The 18,119-nt window shown below is 57.4% G+C and overlaps 1 protein-coding gene across 1 annotated transcript in view; it reads right to left on the reverse strand.

Moving 5' to 3' along the window:
* Nucleotides 1-1,887: 1,887 nt before the first annotated feature.
* The window catches only part of PCBP3 (poly(rC) binding protein 3), a 72,291-nt gene continuing 56,059 nt past the window's right edge, over nt 1,888-18,119 (reverse strand). The window contains exons 11-15 of the mRNA XM_028094755.2: nt 10,660-10,738; nt 9,870-9,929; nt 6,975-7,027; nt 3,216-3,385; nt 1,888-2,273 (exon numbers count right to left, since the gene is read on the reverse strand). Coding sequence (XP_027950556.1) covers nt 2,237-2,273; nt 3,216-3,385; nt 6,975-7,027; nt 9,870-9,929; nt 10,660-10,738 — 399 coding nt within the window. The 3' untranslated portion in view covers nt 1,888-2,236. The remainder of the gene's footprint in view (nt 2,274-3,215; nt 3,386-6,974; nt 7,028-9,869; nt 9,930-10,659; nt 10,739-18,119) is intronic.

Raw genomic sequence — 18,119 nt, forward strand, 5'->3', positions numbered from 1 at the left:
ATGTCCCACGAGCACAGGGAAGGATGCACGGCGAGCTGCCGCCCCAGGCCCCCTTGGATGGCTGAAGTGACCAAGACTGAGCAGCACCACATGCTGCCGAGGACGGGGCGTACCTGGCCCTCCCGCACACTGTGGAGAGAATGTAAAATGGTACAGCCACTTTGGGAAGCAGTGTAGACATGTCTTAAAAAGTTAAACATATACCTATCACATGGTCCAGTCGCTCCACTCCCAGCTGTTTATTTACCCAAGAGAAATGAAAGTAGGCATCCACACGGAGACTCGTGCAGGAATGCTCACAGCCCTTGTGTGTGTGTGTGTGTGTGTGTGTGTGTGTGTGTGTGTGTGTGAGTCTACCCCACTAACACCTCTCTGCTGTGGTTTGGAGCCACTCCCTGGGGCCCAGTTCCTCACCGTACCAGGCAACCCCTGGGGTCGGTGACACGCTGGGCACCCAGGCACCCTCTTCCTGACTCCTGGTGGGGGTCCTGCATGGAGCCCCCCGCAGTGCTCCCCAAATCACTCCTGGGCCGCTGCTTCCATGTCTCTCTGGCTCAGACTGTGCTCCCATCACAAACCTCAGAGCCCCTGTCTCATGTCACCCCCAGCAAGTCCCAGCTGAGTGTCTATTTTTGGCCGCTGCCATAGGCCTGCTGCTCACGGGTGGAGGGTCATCTTTCCAGAGCTCAGACCAAGAGCCTTCCTGCCTGCCTCTCTCACAGCCCACTTCTGATCTGTTAGCAATCCCTAGTTCTTCTTCAAGATACTTCCGGAACACAGCACTCCCGGCCCAAGCCTCACCTTCTGTCAGCCCCTGCAGCTTCCCGTGCTTAGCCGGCCCTATGGGCTCCACTCCCGGGCCTCCTGCCCACCTCTTCTTACGCACAAGCTCCAGCTCCCCCTCCACCTGCTCTCCTCCATAACGCCTACCTTAGGGGCCACACCTTGCCTGCCCACGTAGCACTGCACTTCTGATGCCCTCCCCACCACGGCTTTCTTCTACTTCGTGGCACCTTTTGTTTTCTAAGACACTTATTCAACCCACCCACTGGCCACCCACTGCCCCTGTGACTGGAGGAAGGCCTGCAGGGCACACGGGAAGGGCCTCAGGCCTTTGTTGTTTGCCCTGAGAGAGTGTGGGGGCTATCCACCATGGGCCCGTGTCCCACCCAGAGCTTCAGTGTCCAGAAGAGGCACAGAGGCTTTCAAGGTAAGCACAGGTGAGCAGACAGTTCTGCAGGTGGGTGCAGCATGCACACACTTCCGCTGACCACAGTCACTGTGCGTGGCCTGGCCTCCCAAGTACATAGAGGTGGTGCTGGGAGAACTGAGTTCTACTAATCTGAGAAGTGTTTTCATTATTGTCATTTTAGGAAGTTTTGCAAAAGCAACACGAGAATGACCTTGCAAAGGGTTGGGGAAGGGATGAGTTGCTAATCTGTATGATCACCCGGCAGGGCAGCCTAGGGTGTGTGCGCGTGTGTGCACATGAGTCAGTGTGGCTGGGGGGGCGCAGACAGGAACCAGAGCCAGTGAGGGGCAGCGCACAGTATTTATTGAACTACAACGTGGTGCAGAGGCGCTTCCTGGCCAGCCCCCCGAAGATGCCTGGGGGCCCATGTGTGCATCCCCAGCACGTGACAATTCAGTGAAGTCAGGACTCCAGCACCCCCCACCTCACCTGCACTGTGACCCAGGACCCGGTCCTCCATTCTCTCTCCCCTGCCCCCAGTGCAGACCTATGTGGACACGTGGGCTGAGCAAGCACAGGCTCTGGCGGGGGGGGGGGGGGTGGCGAGTCAGCAGGGGGTGCTGGGTGGGAGCAAACCCGCTCAAAGCAACCACAGTTCTAGGCGGTCTAGGAGAGACGGCTTGTGGGAAGTGCTGTCAAAATGTCAAAACAATTCATAAACAGGTACATGGACACTAATGGACAGAATTTCTAAAATGTCACAGATGGGAGTGCCCCCAAAGCATTTAAAATAATTAACACTGCATGCCAATGCATGAACACACGAGCATAAATTAATTCCGAGGGAAGTATCAGGGACAGAGCCTGGAGCTGACAGAGATATAATATAGATTTGCTTTGTTGGCGTGTGTATGTCTATGGCATAGATAACTTGTTAGTAAAGAAAACCTCTATATTTGCGATGAAGGGTGGGTGGGCGGTCTGTACAGAGTGTGCGAGCCGGGTGGAGGTCAGGGTTCACGGACTGGAGGCCAACGGGCAGGATCAGAGCGCACCCATCCCAGTGACCTCAGATGTCAGCCTGGAAGACACAAAGGCACGGGGAGACAGGTCACAACGTTCTCATAAAACGGGACCAGAGGCGAATGGCTCGCTCTGTGTGTTCTCACAGCCTTCGGACCCGCCTCCCTCTCGGTTGTTAGATGTGTGGTCATGAGTTGGAGACCAAAGTGGGGTGGAGGGAAGAGGACCCACCGGGGACCAGGTTGGTGGGGTCTGCCTTCCCTGTCACCATGTCAGGGGTGTGACACTAACCACCTGGACGAGCATCGGCCACCACGACCCTTTCTTCAGCAGCTGCCCTCGGAGGGGAGCCAGGGTCGCACTGCCCACGGCGTGGAGGGGAGGCTGCCTCCCACGTCCACCTGGGCCTCCCCAGAGCCCAGCTTGATCTTCTGAGTTAAAGAGGAGGGTCTGGCCCCAGGTGTGGTCACACTATGTTCTCTGACACGTCCCTGGGCAGGGAAGCTGAGGTGCATGCTCAGCCCCAGGACCTCATCTGCCCCTGGTGTACCCTCTGACCCTCACAGTTTTCAGATTCGCTGCTTGGCAAGGGTCTGGGTGGTGGTGGCAGTGTCTTTACAACCACAGGGTCTGAGAGAGGAGAATGGTCTAGTAATGTGCTCTCTGAAACTCCACAACCCAGTTAGCCCAAGTGTGTGACCTCAGCCGTGTAGCCATGGCCTCTCTGGAAATGCTCTAGGCTGTAACCACCTCACCCCCCCCCCCCCCACCCACCAAGAATTTCCAGGGTGAATGGTCAGATGTGAACGTGCAGAGCGGGTGTAGGGCCCCATGTCTACGTGGAGACTGTCTCCATCACATCCCACCCCCATGCCCAGCCAGGAGAGAGAAGCCACCAGAGAGGACCGGGCACGGTCTGGGCTCTCGCCATGGTGAGCCAGTCCCACTGAGCATCTTGTGTGGCCAGCGACACATCAGACAGGACCTTGTGAACACTCACCTGGCATTGATGAGGTACTGGGCAAGGCTGATGTTGGCTGGGGTCCCTGTGATGGTGATCTGGCGCTCGGATGACCCTTCTGTGGCATTGGCAATTTTGATCTGAGCTCCAGACATCTGTCGAATTTCATTGATTTTGGTCCCTTGGCGTCCAATTATGCAGCCTATTAGCTAGAAAAAAGGACGGAAGACTTCCTTAGAGAAGAGCCCCCACCCCGAGCTGAGTGCGTGCAGAGCCCTAGGGAGGCCCCAGAGGCAGGCCAGTCCAGCCTTGGTGTCCACCCCACTCCACAAACTCCGCCCTCCCAGAAGGACAAGGCACTGCCCGCCCAGGATGCAGGGTGCCAGGTAGCTTTCCTGCTGGGGGTGAGGCTGCAGATGCCCGGGCTCTGCCTGCTGCAGCGAGTCCTGACAAGTCCCAAAGGGGATGGGCACCCGCTGCGTCACCTCCCCTGGTGTCCTTCGGAGGCCTGGGGGATGGGGACCACTCAGGCGCTAGCACCAGGGCCCTCTTGGCCATGTCCTCGGGGTGGAGAAATGTTTGTCTGAAGCCAGAGTTTAAAGCTCTCTGCTGCCTAAAACCCGGCTTCTGATGAACTTGGGTGAAATTTTGAGGACATGTCAGATGCTCCCTATCCTTCCCAGTGGGACCTCTGGCTGCCCTGGGCCATCTGAAGGAAGAGGCGGTCATCAAGAATCAAGCAGCCAGAAGGACAGGAACCAGGGCTGCTCAGGAAACAGAAGCAGCCACGCACAGGGCTGGACTGCAGCCTGAGTTCTAGACCAGCTCTCTGAGGCAGCCCACCCTGCTGGTGGGGGCAACTCGGGCCCCAGGGGAGCCTCCACGGAGGAGGCAGCTGCACCTCTCCATGTTTACTGTGGGCAGAACCGAGTCCCTCCCTGAGCCAGGGCTGCTGAGGTCAGCTGGGAGAGCAGGCATCGAGCAGGGCAGGGCCAGTGCAGCGGCTTCCGAGTCTGCCTCCCCTGGCCTGGGGGGAACACAGGCTGGCCGAGAGTGTCAGTAGGGCTAGGGGCCCGCTTCTGTGGGATGGCAAGCAGGAAGGAAGCCCATTTACAATCACACACGCCTCTGGACCTATTTAATGACACCAGCTTTTGTACCCGAGGTGACCTCCAGCTTCTCAGTTCTGCTCTCCTTTCCTGCGTTAGGTCAGCTGCCTCACTGGAGTCTCTCCAGGTGTCCAGAGAAGCTTCCACCCCAGGGCTGCTCAGCTTCCTCCACCTCCCGCCCCCAGCTCCCAGGCCCCGCCCCCAACCCGCCCCGCCCCGCCCCGAGGTCAGGGAGGGAGCTGCTACTGTCCCTGGCCTGGAGCCTGGCCCGGAGTCCTTCCCCCGCAGCAGAGACATCTGGAGCACTGCCCTCCGACTGCGCCAGGCAAGGCAGGGACCGCTGGGCTCGTGCGCTGCATGGGGGCAGCAGCACCGGTCCCTGACGGAGGGGGATGTGGGGTGAGCTGAGTCCCCAGAAGATGCCCGCACTCAGAGGATCCTCACACTTCGTGGCCACTAGCAGCCCAGTCTCCCTTCCAGAACCTTCCCCCTTCAGTGCAAGTAGCGTTTGCTGAGCCTCCTGCAGAACGGCTTTTCTCCTCCCATAACCCTATCTGAAGAGACGTCTCTCTGGCATGCAGTCCCCACGCTCTCTCAAACAGCTTCCTGAAGATGTCCTTGCACCCAGCCCTCTCTTCTTCCCTGGGGCCTCACCCCTGCGGGGCCCTGCACTGCCCCCCAGCCGGCCTGGGGGCTCCTGAAGCCGCCCCTCACTCCTCACTTATGTGGAACACGTCCCTCTTCCAGAGAGAGCGGAGGGGTACGGGTGCTGGTGATGCAGACGCCGGGCTGAGCCCAGGGCTCTCCTGCGGGCAGCAGTGTCCTCGGCAGCTGGAAAGGCCCCTCGGACCTGGCAGGGGCCGGCCTTCTCAGCCCCGCTCTGCAACCGTGGGCCATGCAGGCCCATAGAGCTGGGCTCCGGGGGCCTCCTGACCCCACACACATGCAGCCGTGCCCAGCTCTCTCCTCTCACCCGGTGGGCTTCCACAGGGAGCCCGGAGGGAAGTCATAGGCACTTTCAAGTACCGTGGCCCCTCCTACCTGGGTTCAGAGCTGCACCCCAGGGCTCTGTGGGAACATACCCTTCTCTCATCCTGGCGCCGCCTGTGTGAGCCCTTAGATCTCTGGGTGATTCTGGGGTTGGGACCAGGGATGGGGCCCAAGTGTGGGGTGAGCACAGGCACAGGGACAGTGAGGGCCCGACGGCGACATCAGCCATGGAACCCAAGGCCAGGAGAGTCCCAGAACGCCAGCAGAGGCAGCTCCACACACGACTGCTGGCCCTGACCTGGGTCTCCAACACCACGCCAGCAGGTGGCTGTGCTGTGGAACGTGCACATGGTTTCAGTTACCACACACGCCCGCCATCCAGAAAGTCCTGCTGTGGCGACGTGTGGGTGTGGGCAAACTCCCCTCCACACAACCTAACTTTGACCAGGGACACGGATGGGCATCATGTGAGATGCGCATCTGAACAAGGGCTCTGATGCACGCACGCCTCCCCTGGGGGGCCGGGGTGAGCATGAGAAAGCCTCCTAGCAGGGCTGTCACCAAATCCTCCTCCCGGGAAGGGCCCCCTCGGAGCCAAGAAAGCAGCCTCCTTCTGAGGGACTCCCCGGGAGGAGGCGGGCAGTGTGGCGCTGCATGCGAGGTGGCGCCCGTGTGCTCCAGGGGCCCCCACGAAGCAGGCACACTGCTCGCTCTCTGAACGAGCCTCACCCTCTTCCTCTTGTTTTCTGGGCTCATCTCACTTTTGGAAGGAAGGCTTGGACGAGAAGAAGACTCCTGTCATTGGTGAGTGGTCTCGGTAAAGGCTCAGAGGAGAAGCCCCACGAGTGCAGCGTGGCCCCTGCATTTAGCACGTGGGTGGAGATTCGGGGGGCTGCCTGCAGCCAAGCTGCTCAAGGATCATCACGTGGGAAGACAGTGTTGGGAGCTCCCGAGAGCAGAAACACTCTCCCCTTGAGACGCAGGAGCGCGTCACCTGCAGCCGGCCACCAGGGCCCTGATGAAGGCGGTGTTTCCTCGGGGAGTGCGGTCGTGGGGGGGGGTCCCTTCCTCTGGTCCTCCGCCTCACTATTCTCCCGCCCTGCAGCTCATCCCTCTCCATACTCGGGGTGGGCCATCCCCCTGAAGCCACACAACTCTGTGCTTCTCTTAGGACTTCGTGCCTGGCTGGTCCCAGGGGCAAAGCAGTGAAGAATCTGGAAGGCCTCACTTCTAGGGCAGAAAAGGCCAACTGACACGTGAGCTGGGAAGGCCATGTCCCCCAAGCAGCTGCCTTCCTGTGCGACCCTGAGCCACTGCCCCTCAAGGACACGTGGCCCACACCCGCCCTGGTGTCTTGGTTTCCGACTGGAGTCAGCGTCCTTAGGATAATCCAGGAGGACAGGACAGGTAGGGCCGAGCATGTGGAGGGTGGCTCGTAAGGCCACTTTGTCAGCTGAGCCCTGGGCAGGGACAGGCTGTGGGCACCAGATACGGGCATCCTGCTGCAGCAGACCCTCCGAGCGTTCCTGGCCCACCTGCTCTTCAAGGGTCAACCCTGAAGTCCCCTTGGCTCCTTTCCTGCCTAGTCTCTCGGGAGCGTGACATCACGTGCCTTTTGTGGTCCCTATACCCAGCTGTGGGAAGGGCAGGGAGCGGTCCCAGGCAAGTCAGGGCTGGCTGAGGGCTCAGGCATACTCACATCATTGGGAATGGTGAGCTCATGAGTGCTGGCCGGGGGGCTGGCGTCCAGACCTGGGCACACCAAGGGGACAAGGTTAGGCTAGCAGTAGGCTGCTCACATCACACCCGGCACCCGCCCCCATGGACCCCACAGGTGGGGCACGCATGCCCTGGGAGCCCAGGCCCTGTGAGCTCTCAGTCCCAAACTGCAACCAATGTCTGGAGTCCCAGCTTCTCTCAAAACAAGGACAAAGAACCTCCGCACAGTGACGTTCCATGTTTTCATCTTGGGCACATTGGTGATTTCACTCCTGTGCCGTGCGATGTGGGGATGCCCTTCACAGACCTCTAGGGGACCCATGCTGAGCGGCCAAGTGTGTGTCCTGGGCTCCCCTGTGCACCCCAGGCCGGCTGCCCCTTCTCCCCCTCTGCTCCAGCAGAGCCACGGGCCTCGCACCGCCAGACCCGCGGCCCAGCTCCGTCGCCCAGCCACACAGGCAGCTCTCCCACCCCGACAGCGGATCAAAGGTCAACCAGTAAGCTTTGAGGCCCAGGGGAGACCGTGTGCTTCTGTGCTCAAAGCGCAGACACAGGCCTAACTGATCACCAGGCCCCCAGTTTTTATCTTTACAATCTCAGCTTGGGGCCCTAGCAAATCAGAGACAACTTCTCGCACAGCTTTTCACAGGACGAGATCTACTCTTACTCCCAAAACAGGGACAACAGAACATGCGGTGGGCTTCGATAGGACCTGCGGGTTCCCTGCCCTCAGCACTTCTGTCTCTGCCTCCGGAGGCATCTAGAGCACCAAGTCCATCCACAGCGGACGCCCCCAATCCTCCGGGCAGGCCCCACGCATGCCTGGAGCCTCCATCTGCAGAACCACCATCGCAGCCCGGCTCATACCGTCAGAATATTCCGGAGCCTGAGCCCTCTCTCCCCTCTCCTGGTTCCTGCCTCTGCCCTTGCCCCTCGGTCTACTCTCCACAGGCCCAGAGAGGCCTAAGGAAACGCAAGTCAGATGCCTTCAAGACTGTGCCGAGCCACCCTGCCTCCCCAGGTTCCTGCCATCGGCCTCCCCGCCCGCCCCCACCCTTCCCTCTTCCTGCTTCTTCCTCCACGGCACTCATGTCCCCAACACCAGACACACTGCGGTCATCAGTCTCCACCACGAGAGACCCCCCAGAGCCCGCCGTGCTGGCGGGTCAGCTGGCAAGCGCCGAATGAACCAATTCATCCCGAATTGTCATTTCCTTTTGCACAGCTAAATCTAGAGTTTCTGTGCTTTATCTTCTTTTCAGAGAGGTATTTTCAATACAGTTATCTGGTTGTTCAACCGTCTACATACATTCCATAAATAGTGACATGCAAAATGTCGTCTACGAGATCTCCTCAGGCCTTTGTGAGCCCTGGACAGGAACTCCTGCACGGCCTGCTTTGGGACGGACATAAAGCTGAGTCATATCCGTTCACCTTGATGGATTCTGATCCAAGGAAGGAAAGTACCAGACTTCTTTTCAAGAGGGCACTGACATAAACTGCTGGTCCGGAGACACACCTGTTTACAACTGGCATTCCTGTATCTGAGGGCCACACGCCCCCGGTGGTGAGTGTCCCTCATGAGATGCTGATGCCGTGCACACCGGGACGGGAATCAAGCTTCGCCACGCGAGCCCGACCTGCTTTGGGAGCATCGGTGACATCGCCCCCGTCACCACGCGTGTGCGTGCGTGGGACACGCGTGCGTGTGCACGCTCTCCCTCTGGGTCTCACGGGGCCTCGGGGTGGGAGGTCATCACAAGGATGCCTTAAAAAGGCCATGCGCACACATGTCCCACATCCTTGAGGCCCACAGGTGGTGCTGGGGGAGCCAAGGCAGGGTCGGTGGGTGGCTGGCCAGGTGGGCGCTGTGTGTCCCGGGCAAGCCAGGCCCTCGGGTCCCCAGCTGTCTCTGGGAGACCATCGCTGGGTAATTGCATGAAATCACTTATAAACTGCAGAGGACTTAGAGGCACATGTGTGTTGTTACCTAGGTAAATAACTTTATAAGGGCTGATATCCATTTCCATAATCAAATATGTCCTATACGTTTTTCTCTAACTTTTGTTCATTAAACTCTGCATTCACTGCGTTAAGGGCTGCACTGCAACGGGACCCATCTGGGGCGCACGGAGCATCAGAGCCCACGTCTCGGCCCAGGGAGCACAGCTAGGCTCTGGGGCCCAGAACCCACCGATGGGGTGACAGCCAGTGCCAGAAGCGCTGCCCTCCTGCATTCCCCTTCAGCTGGATGCCTGCTCTTCTGCTCTGACCCCGAGTGGGATGGGAGAGCAGGTGGTGCTCCCTCATGGGGAACCGGCTCTGCCCAGCCACCAGCTCTCAGGTGGCGTCACTCCCCAAACCCCCAGAGGAATGGGATCTGCAGACCCGAGCCTGCCCTGTGACAGCCCAGGGGCATACTAATGCAACCAGATGGGTGCAGACTAATCTGGCCCAGGGCACTCTGCTCCTTGACCCTGTGCTCTGTCTCCTACGAAACGCATTTCCACAAAGCACTTGTCACGGTAAACTCGTCACTGCAGGCCCCCCCCGCCCCCCGCCCCACACTTTGCTGCCTACAACACAGGCGCTGGCCCATCACCTCTGGGGCCTTCGATGACGGGCAGCTGCGCTCTGAGCACCTCCCGAGCCTGTGAGCGGCCACCACCTCCCAGCAGCGCCGGGGGCTGACCCACCGGCCAGCCACATGGGCTCTGTCCCCTGACAGCACTGAGGCGCTGGCAGTCCCCACGGCAGATGCGATCAGGCCTCCTTGCCCCTCCTCCCGCCAGGTCGGTGACCCGGAGCCCGGGCAGGGGCGGATGCACAGCCTTCTGGGCCTGCCCTCTCTCCATTTAGTGTGCTTTTGTTTTACCTGACGACTGGCCCATCAGATTTTGAGCTTCTTCGGAGGAGTGTAAAGGCAGCTTTTCTCCTGGAGAGCAAAGAAGAAACAGATTTAATGTTTTGCCCTCAAGGAGATAAGCAAGGTCACTTCAACTAGGGAAGCTCAAAATCTGACTGGCGCATGCACAGCAGACCAGCGCGTCCAGTGTGTGGTCACCTGCACGGCTGCCGAGGCGATGCCCTGCCCGTATCAGGGAGGAAGGAACGCCTGGCTGGCGAGACGCAGCAGAGCGAAGGCCCACCCCCACCCTTGTGCCAAGTGGGGTGCCGATAGTGACCGTGCCCTGGGCTGGGGGTTGGCTCATCTCAGTTCTCCCTGGGGCAGGGCCGGGTGCCGTCCTGGGCAGGTGTCACTCCTGGGCTGTGCATGGGCCTCCTACAGGAGGGCATCCCGTCTGCTTGTCTGAGCTCTTGCTCCTGGAGAGAACAGGCTTCAGGGCCGGCCAAATGGATGTATTCAGCCGGAGGGGGCCCCCAGGATGCCTGTGCGCAGCGGAGAGCAGGCATGGACCCTCGAGGGGACAGACGTCGCTTCGCAAGAAGGCCATTGTGAGGTGAGCAGCCTACCGCAGCAGACACACACACAGACCTCCCCGCCCGGCCCTCTGCAACGTGCACACTGCTGCGTGTCTGCACTGCGTCCTTGGCACCCACAACTAGAGCGGTGCCTGTGCTGCTCGCCACCCTGAATAATGACAGTTCCGAAAGAGTCCCCAGGTGAGAAGAGAGGAGGTCAGAAAGGGCAGCTGGGTACGTACCGGGGAAAGCGGGGTTGGTCTGTCCGAGGGGAGGAAAGGGGGTTTGCTGCATGGCCAGCTGGTGGAGCTTGGTCAACTGCTGGGGTAGGAGGGACACATGAGAGCTAAGATCATTGTCATCGAGCACAGTTCACACCAAGTTAAAAAGGCAGTAACAGAACGCTGTACAGATAGATACAGAGGGGGCCATGCGGACACATGGCAGACGCGGCAGAACGCAAGGACTTGGCCTGGGAAACCAATGGGCCACTGGGCGGGTGCACCCAGTCCCTTTCCTCTCCTCGGCTCCCTGGCAGCTCACACAGGCTTGGCGGGCGGCGACCCCCAGACCGCATGCAGGCGAGGGAGGCCAGCGGAGGCCACCGGGCCCCTCGGCTCTGTGGGGAGGGTCTGAGAGCCGCAGAACAGGACCTGCTGGGCCCCCAGGGGCTTCAAGGTCAGCTCATGCTGTCCTCACAGAATGCACGCACCTTGTGACTCATGCCCCTTCTGCAAGCCTGGCCTCGCCCCAGCCCCAGCTAGGCCTGGACCTTGCCCTGGGCCAGCCCTGCCTCCCCTGCAGGGCCTCCCCAAGCTGCTCTTCCGGGACTCCCAGGATCACAGAATGGAGTGCTGGAAGGTTCTGTAGGGGGCGGGTGAGCGCCTCCAAGAGGCCGTGAGGGCTGTTAGAGTCTCACGACTACGACCAGGCTGCTCTCTGTTCCCTTTTCCCCCACCTACTGGGCTTTCTTCAGTTGTTTTTATCTGGACCTCATTTCTTTTCTCTTTCTTTATTTTTTTAACTAGGCTCCATGCCCAGCCCAAGCCTGTTGCGGGGCTTGAACTCACGACCCTGAGATCATGACCTGAGCTGAGATCAAGAGTCAGACACTCAACCGACTGAGCCCCCCAGGGCGTCCCCTCTGGGCCTCATTTCTTAAGTAGAAACCCCAAAGAGCAGAAAGTAAAGGTAAATGTGGTGAGTCCTGGCCATGTTTTGGGAACTGAAGGCTAACTGCTGGCCACTCAGAGGGATGCCGTCAGGCCTAGCTCACCTGCAGGGCCTACACCGCACACTCTGGGAAATGCACTCAGCTCCTAACCTCCTCCTGACAGCAGGCCCATCCCGAACGTGTCCCAGCGCTGCTCCGGGGCTGGCCCTGGACTCCTGTCTGGAGGCGAGGACAGGGCCTCCCCGGAGCCCCCAGGGGTCAGCGGGCGGGGCACACAGGGAGGAGCTGGTGTCCCCATTGAACACAAGTGTGTCGGGGAGGTGGTGATCGTGCCCGAGGCACAAACACCCGACATTCGGGAGACTTCACAGATGTACCTCAAAGCAAGAGAGGAGTGGGTCGCTGTGGGCCTTCAGCAACTTAGCCCCACACAAAGACAAACACCAAACCCCTTCCAACTTGAGGAGGACCATGGCTGCCCTGTGTGCCGTGCCTGTGGGTGCAGCTGCGGGTGCAGGGGTGCGCGGTGCGTTGGCGCTTTGTCCAGCTCTTGTAGCTCCCACAGCACGAGGTGTGTGGACCCCAGCTGCAGCTGGGAGCCAAGCCACGACCACCTGTGGCCTCCTGGTCATGCCTTCGAGGTGGAGCCTCTGCCGTGTGAGCCCCGGGATGTGAGGCGGGCCGCTGCTGCAGCAGAAGTGACCACGCCTGGTCTCTCCTGGCCGGCCCCTGTGACACAGCTCTCAGAGTCCCTGCTTCTCCCCCTCTCTTCCTAGACAGGGCAAGTGCCTCTAAACGTAGGCTTCTCCCTGTGTTCTGGGGTGCTCCCTGACCTGTGGCTCTCTGTGGGGGGCCTGCCCAGGGAGCACTGGACACATTGACTCGGTGAGCCCACTCTGGGTGCTTCTGTCATGCCCCGGGGTCCTGAGAAGCACAGGTTAGGGGGTGTGGTGACCTGGAGTCATGTCCAGCAATGACAGTCCCTGATGAAGTGGTGCGGGTCAAGGGTGCACCTGGGGCTGAGGGCTGACCCTGCACCTGTCATGTCTGCTCCATGACCTAACACCACTGAGCTGTGTGACCTGAGCAGCCACTCATCGGAGGCCCTCGAGGAAGCTGCCAGAAGAGCACACCCAGGAAACACCATCATGGGGACACTCGCTGAAGTGACAGGGACAAGAGGTGACACGTGGCCTGCACCCGCTGTGCCTCAGGAAAGATGACCCTGCCGGGAAGGGGCCTGGAGGTCAGAGACCCTGCTGCGTGGCTTGGGCAGCCTAGTGAAGGCTCCTCTTTCAGGGACAAGTGGGAAAGATGGCAAGTACCCAATGGCATCCTGGGGCATGAGGGATGAGGAGAGGGTGAGGCTGTCTGTGGCTGAGATGCTGCCTGGGAGCTGGGCCGCACAGACCTGGTCCCGGGAACCTGGGTCCAGCTTGATGGGACCAGGAGCTGCAGGGGCCATGGGCCCTGTGCACAGCAGGCCCGAGTCCCAGAGGTCACCTGGCAGGGGTGTGCCTGAACCCACCTTCAGGTGGAGCTGGAACTGGGCTAAGGTTACAAGGTGGTAACTACGAGTTCCTAGGACGGAGGAGAAGACCCCACTTCTGGAGACAGCACATGGGAAGTTGAAGCACAGAGGCTGTGCGAGTCAGGCTCAGGGCTGCCAGGCGGTGGGGGGCTGGGCATGCAGTGTGCTCTGACCGTCACTCGGGTTTCCATGAGACGCGGAGCTCACATGGGGACATGACCAGCCCCCTGAGGGCTCCAGCCTTCTGCCCAGGGGATGGGCCAGCAGGGAGCCTGGGGGTGACTCTGGGGCCTCGAGGTCTGCTGGCCTGGCTGCTCGGGGCTCCTGTCCTGCCACCTCTCCCGTCAGGTGCTTGTCCTCCTCCCGTGGGCAGAGTCCTCTTCTGTCTGTCTCGAGGCCCCAAGAGTGCACAGCTGTGTGTTGGTCAGGACCGCAGGGGACAGCAGGGGAGAGCGGGGCCCTGGCGGCAGAACTGGCCTGGGTTAGCTCCGGCACCGACCGGCTGGGTGGAGGAGGGCTCGTCTGGTCTCCGCAGGCCTCTGTCCTGATCTGTAGGATGGGGGAATCAGGAGAGCAAGCAGCTGGCCACCAAGTGCTGTCCACCTCAGCTGGGGAGCATCACCATCGAGAACAACCTGGGGCTTCCCCACCCACCTGTCCGCAGCTCCGTTACCTCGATGCTCCCCTGGTGTCTCCATCGCCTCCCTGGCAGGTAAGCAGATCCGGTGCATCCGGCGGGTTGGCACAGAGCCCACGAACACACGTGCTCCAGGCGCAGGTGGACGAATGCTCCCCGAGGCTGGAGCATCAGCAGTCCTGGACCTAAGCTCTCCTACTGCCAGGCACTGGGTGCTTTTCATGAAGAAACGGCCACCCCAGTGGTGAGTCTCCTTTCACCCATGCACCAAGAATGTAAAGTGATGTCCGGCGGACACTGGCTGGGCACACGGCGGTCCAGCAAGCAGACGGGCAGAGAGGCGGATGGATGCTGTCAGCTGGCCTCCCTCTCGTCTTGGTTCTGTCCTTAATTAGTCCAGCACTTCATCTCCTTGGGATGTAATTTCTACATTTTTTAAAGAAGGAGCAAAAAAAGTGCTAAGGGGATTCCTACTTTTTGAGACATTTTTGCCATTAAAAAATCAGACTCCCAGGACTCAAAAGTGCCTCCAAATCACTGGGAGGGAGGGAGGCAGGGTGAAAGGAAAGGGAGGGCGCGGGGGAGGGAGGGGCAGGTGTCCTGAGATGGACGGCTCTCTGTCCCTTGCCTTTTCCACTGAATGTTGGGTTAGAATAGAAAAACAGACAAATCCTAAATGCAGACAAAGGCAGACAAACTCACTGAGTTACCACAAGACAGGCGCGCCGTGCACCTGCCACTCACTGTCAAGAACAGACCACCATGTGGGCTCAGGCCGCGTTCGTGTTTCCTCTCCTGTGAAATGCTTGTGTCTTTGCCCGTTTTTCTATTGGGTTGACTTTTGCTCACTCACAAAAACTCCTTTTATATTTCAGATATTAATCCTATTTCAATTGTATGTGCTGATAAGATCTTTTCCCCACTCTCCTTTGGGGTCTTTAGAGAAAGATAATTTTTAAATTTTAATGTAGTCAAATTCATTTATATTTTCTTCATGGTTTGTGCTATTTTGTTTACAAAACCTTTCCCTGACCTGAGAACAGAAAGATCTTCTCTATTTCTTCTAAAAGTGCTGTTTTCCTCTCGTGTTGAAATTCTTGACACAAGAAGTGTTTGGGTCATTGTTCCCAGATGGATGACCACGGCCACCTGTCCTCGCCCCTACCACCTGCACCAGCAGCCCCCCGGCCGGCGTGGGCAGACCCCAGGCTCTCTGAGCGGCACACTGGCCCAGGGTTGCTCCCGGCGCCCAAACCCTGTCTCCAGCAGTATATGGCTCTACAGCCAGTCCCTGCATCTGTTAGGGCAGCTCCCCCAACTGTTTGTTCTTTCCATAGGTATCTTGATGATTCTTGGCCTTTGCTCTTTCATATAAATTTTAAACAGCATGTTAAATCTCTGTCAGGATTTCGATTGGAATTGTACTGCATTTGTACCTCGATTTGGGAAGAACTGACATTATAAAGATATTTCATGACATTATAAAGATATTTAATGGAGAAACTGGTATGTTCCCTCCCTTTTTCTTTTTTGGTTTTTGGGCTTCTTTAACTTTCAATAAAGACGAGGGTTTTTTTTTTAAGTCATCTTTTATTTATTGATTTCAACTTAATTGCTTTGTGGTGAGAGTACAGCCTATAGGATTCCAATTTTTGATAGATGGTGAGCTTTCTTTATGGCGTAATGTGTGATCCAGTTATGTAGACGTTTCTGGGACTTACATCCCTGTTGTGTAGAATTGGGTTCAAGCTATATCGGTCACGGCAGCATCATGGGCAGGCTCCCTACATGTCTGTCAAATTTTAACAAACCTTTATGATTTGTTCACTTTTTCTTTACATGTATTTGAAGATATGTTTCAGGTGCATACAAGTTTTGAATTTATATCTTCTGGTGAACTGAGCTTTTATCAATACGTAAATGACTATAAATATAGAATTTGCCTTAAAGTCTTGTTTTCCCCCACTGATATTAATGTTGGTATGTAAGGTTTCCTGCAGTTAGTCTTTTCCCAGGATAGCTTTTTCTATCCTTTCAGTATTTCTGGGTCTTTATTCTTTAGGTGTGTCTCTTGGGGAAAAAAATGCTAGATTTTTTCCCCTGTTTTGTTTGCTACTTGTTTAGGGCTTTTTTTTTTTTTTTTTTCTTTTTTAAAGTCAGACAGTCTTATTTTTTAACTGGAACATTACTTCTACTTTGATCACAATTACACATATAGGGACAAATTTCTGCCATTTATTTTATTTTGCACCTGTAACTGTCCTGACTTTCTAAGGCTTCTTTCACGTTTTCACTCTTTTTCTTCTTTTGTATGGATTAGTTCCCCCCCCCCCCTGCATCTGGGGGGAAGTCACTTAAGTAAAGTCTTTTCTGTCAGCGGTCACTTTGATATTTTAACACATAAAGTCTAAATTCCGTAGCTTTGCCTCTTCTGGCACAACACAGTGACCGACAGGAAGCTCGAATTCCCCTGGATCCATCTGAAGCATACATCTGCTATTTTTGTCCATTTGTTCTGTTCTGTTAATCCCGTAAATTAGACAGCCTTGATATTGACTTTACAGACAACTGTTGCTTTCGTTTACCTAAATGTTTACATTTTAATGGAGTCACAACCATCAATATTTCCTCGGCCTTTTCTTATGTGAATGAAACAAGCCCCCCTGTCCTGCATCTCTGGTCTTCCCTTCACAATCACTGTCCTCCTGAAGGGCGAAGACTGTTGGTCACAGCTGTTTGTCTGAAAATGCTCGGATTTAGGTCCTTGGAAGATGCTCTTAAGACAGAAGCCTGGCTTGGGCGCCTGGGTGGCTCAGTTGGTTAAGCGACTGCCTTCGGCTCAGGTCATGATCCTGGAATCCCGGGATCGAGTCCCGCATCGGGCTCCCTGCTCGGCGGGGAGTCTGCTTCTCCCTCTGACCCTCTCCCCTCTCGTGCTATCTTTCATTCTCTCTCTCTCAAATAAATAAATCTTTAAAAAAAAAAAACAGAAGCCTGGCTTGACAATTATTTCATTGCACCATCACCTTCTGGCTTTTCCAGGGCGGCTGGTGAGACGTCCCTGCACCTTCTTTCTTGCTTCCTTTTCTGACTACTTTGGAGATTTACTTTTGGTCTTGATGTTACGTGGTTTTACCTTGATATGTATAAAGTGGATTTCTTTTTATTTATCTTGTTTGGGATTTGTTGGGATTCCTGAATGTGAGGATTGGCTTCTTTTATTAATTCTGAGAAATTCTCAGTGCCTATCTTGTAGAATCTTCCCTCACTCCTTGTGATGACCTCTTCTTGGGACTTCGATGGGATGAAAATGCAGATTCTGCCTCTTAAGAGCGGCAGGCTGGGAGGAGGAAGCCAGGCCCAATGGCTCTCCCGCTGACCCAATGGCTCAGCAGGAGAGTGACCGGGTTCACTGGGGTGGGGGCAGGGAGACAGGGAAGACCTAAGGCAAGCTGGCCTCCTGCTTTTCCCACCCTGGGAGGTCGAGGTCCAGTGTGTGGGTACCTCCCCACCACTCCGAGCTGCAGGATCTTGAGGAAAGAGCAGAGCCAAGGTGAGGCCCAGCAGCCGGGCGGCCTGAGAGTGCTGCCTACTCTCCCCACCGTTTCCACTGCGAGGTGTCAGGAGCGGCCTCTGCGCCATCTCCACGGGGATCTAGAGGAGGTGACTGGTGGTCATCGGGGAGTTCCTGCACTCACAGTGACATGTGAGTGGACAGCTAGGAAACATCTTCCACTCAGGACTTAATGTGCATCTTCCCTCTTTTACTTCTGTTCCGACTCCCGTGTTACCGTCTCCCGCTACTTACTCTGAAGAACACGCTTCCTGGAACCACGGGTTATGTGCACCACCGCTGGAAGCCAGTGGCTCTGTAGCTCGGGCAGTGAGCTTCTGCGGCGACCACTTCCTTGTGTGAAACCGGGTGGCTGTCCTGACTGCTAGCCTGCAGTCAGTGCCAGGTGCAGGCGAAGGGGCGGAGGTGGCAAACCCTTTGTTGTCACCTCTAACAAACGGCTTAGTTTCTGCTTGCTTCCGGTGCCCCTTACATGAGGGTGTGTTACGGAGAGAGTGACTTGGATGCTCTGAAGACCAGCAAAGAAGAATCACACGTGGGGGTTGGCTTGGAGCTGACTCATCCCTCCCATGTGATCACATCGAGCAAGTGAAGGGACACAGGTGCTGGGTGGGCAGGAGGACGGGGCGGTTCCCACGTCCAAGTCCCTGCTGCCTCCCCTGCCACGTCTGAAGCCACGAGGACCTGGGCGGGCTGCGTGGAGGTCAGGGGCAGCCGCCCAGGGGCTGCGGTGGTCAGGCCATGGCTGGGGCCATCCTCCCCACACCCAGCGTCCTGGTGCCTCTC

This window comes from Eumetopias jubatus, unplaced genomic scaffold (genome assembly GCF_037043125.1).
Source record: "Eumetopias jubatus isolate StellerSeaLion01/CBP00866 unplaced genomic scaffold, mEumJub1_p1.0 scaffold_1, whole genome shotgun sequence".
Lineage (NCBI taxonomy): Eukaryota > Metazoa > Chordata > Mammalia > Carnivora > Otariidae > Eumetopias > Eumetopias jubatus.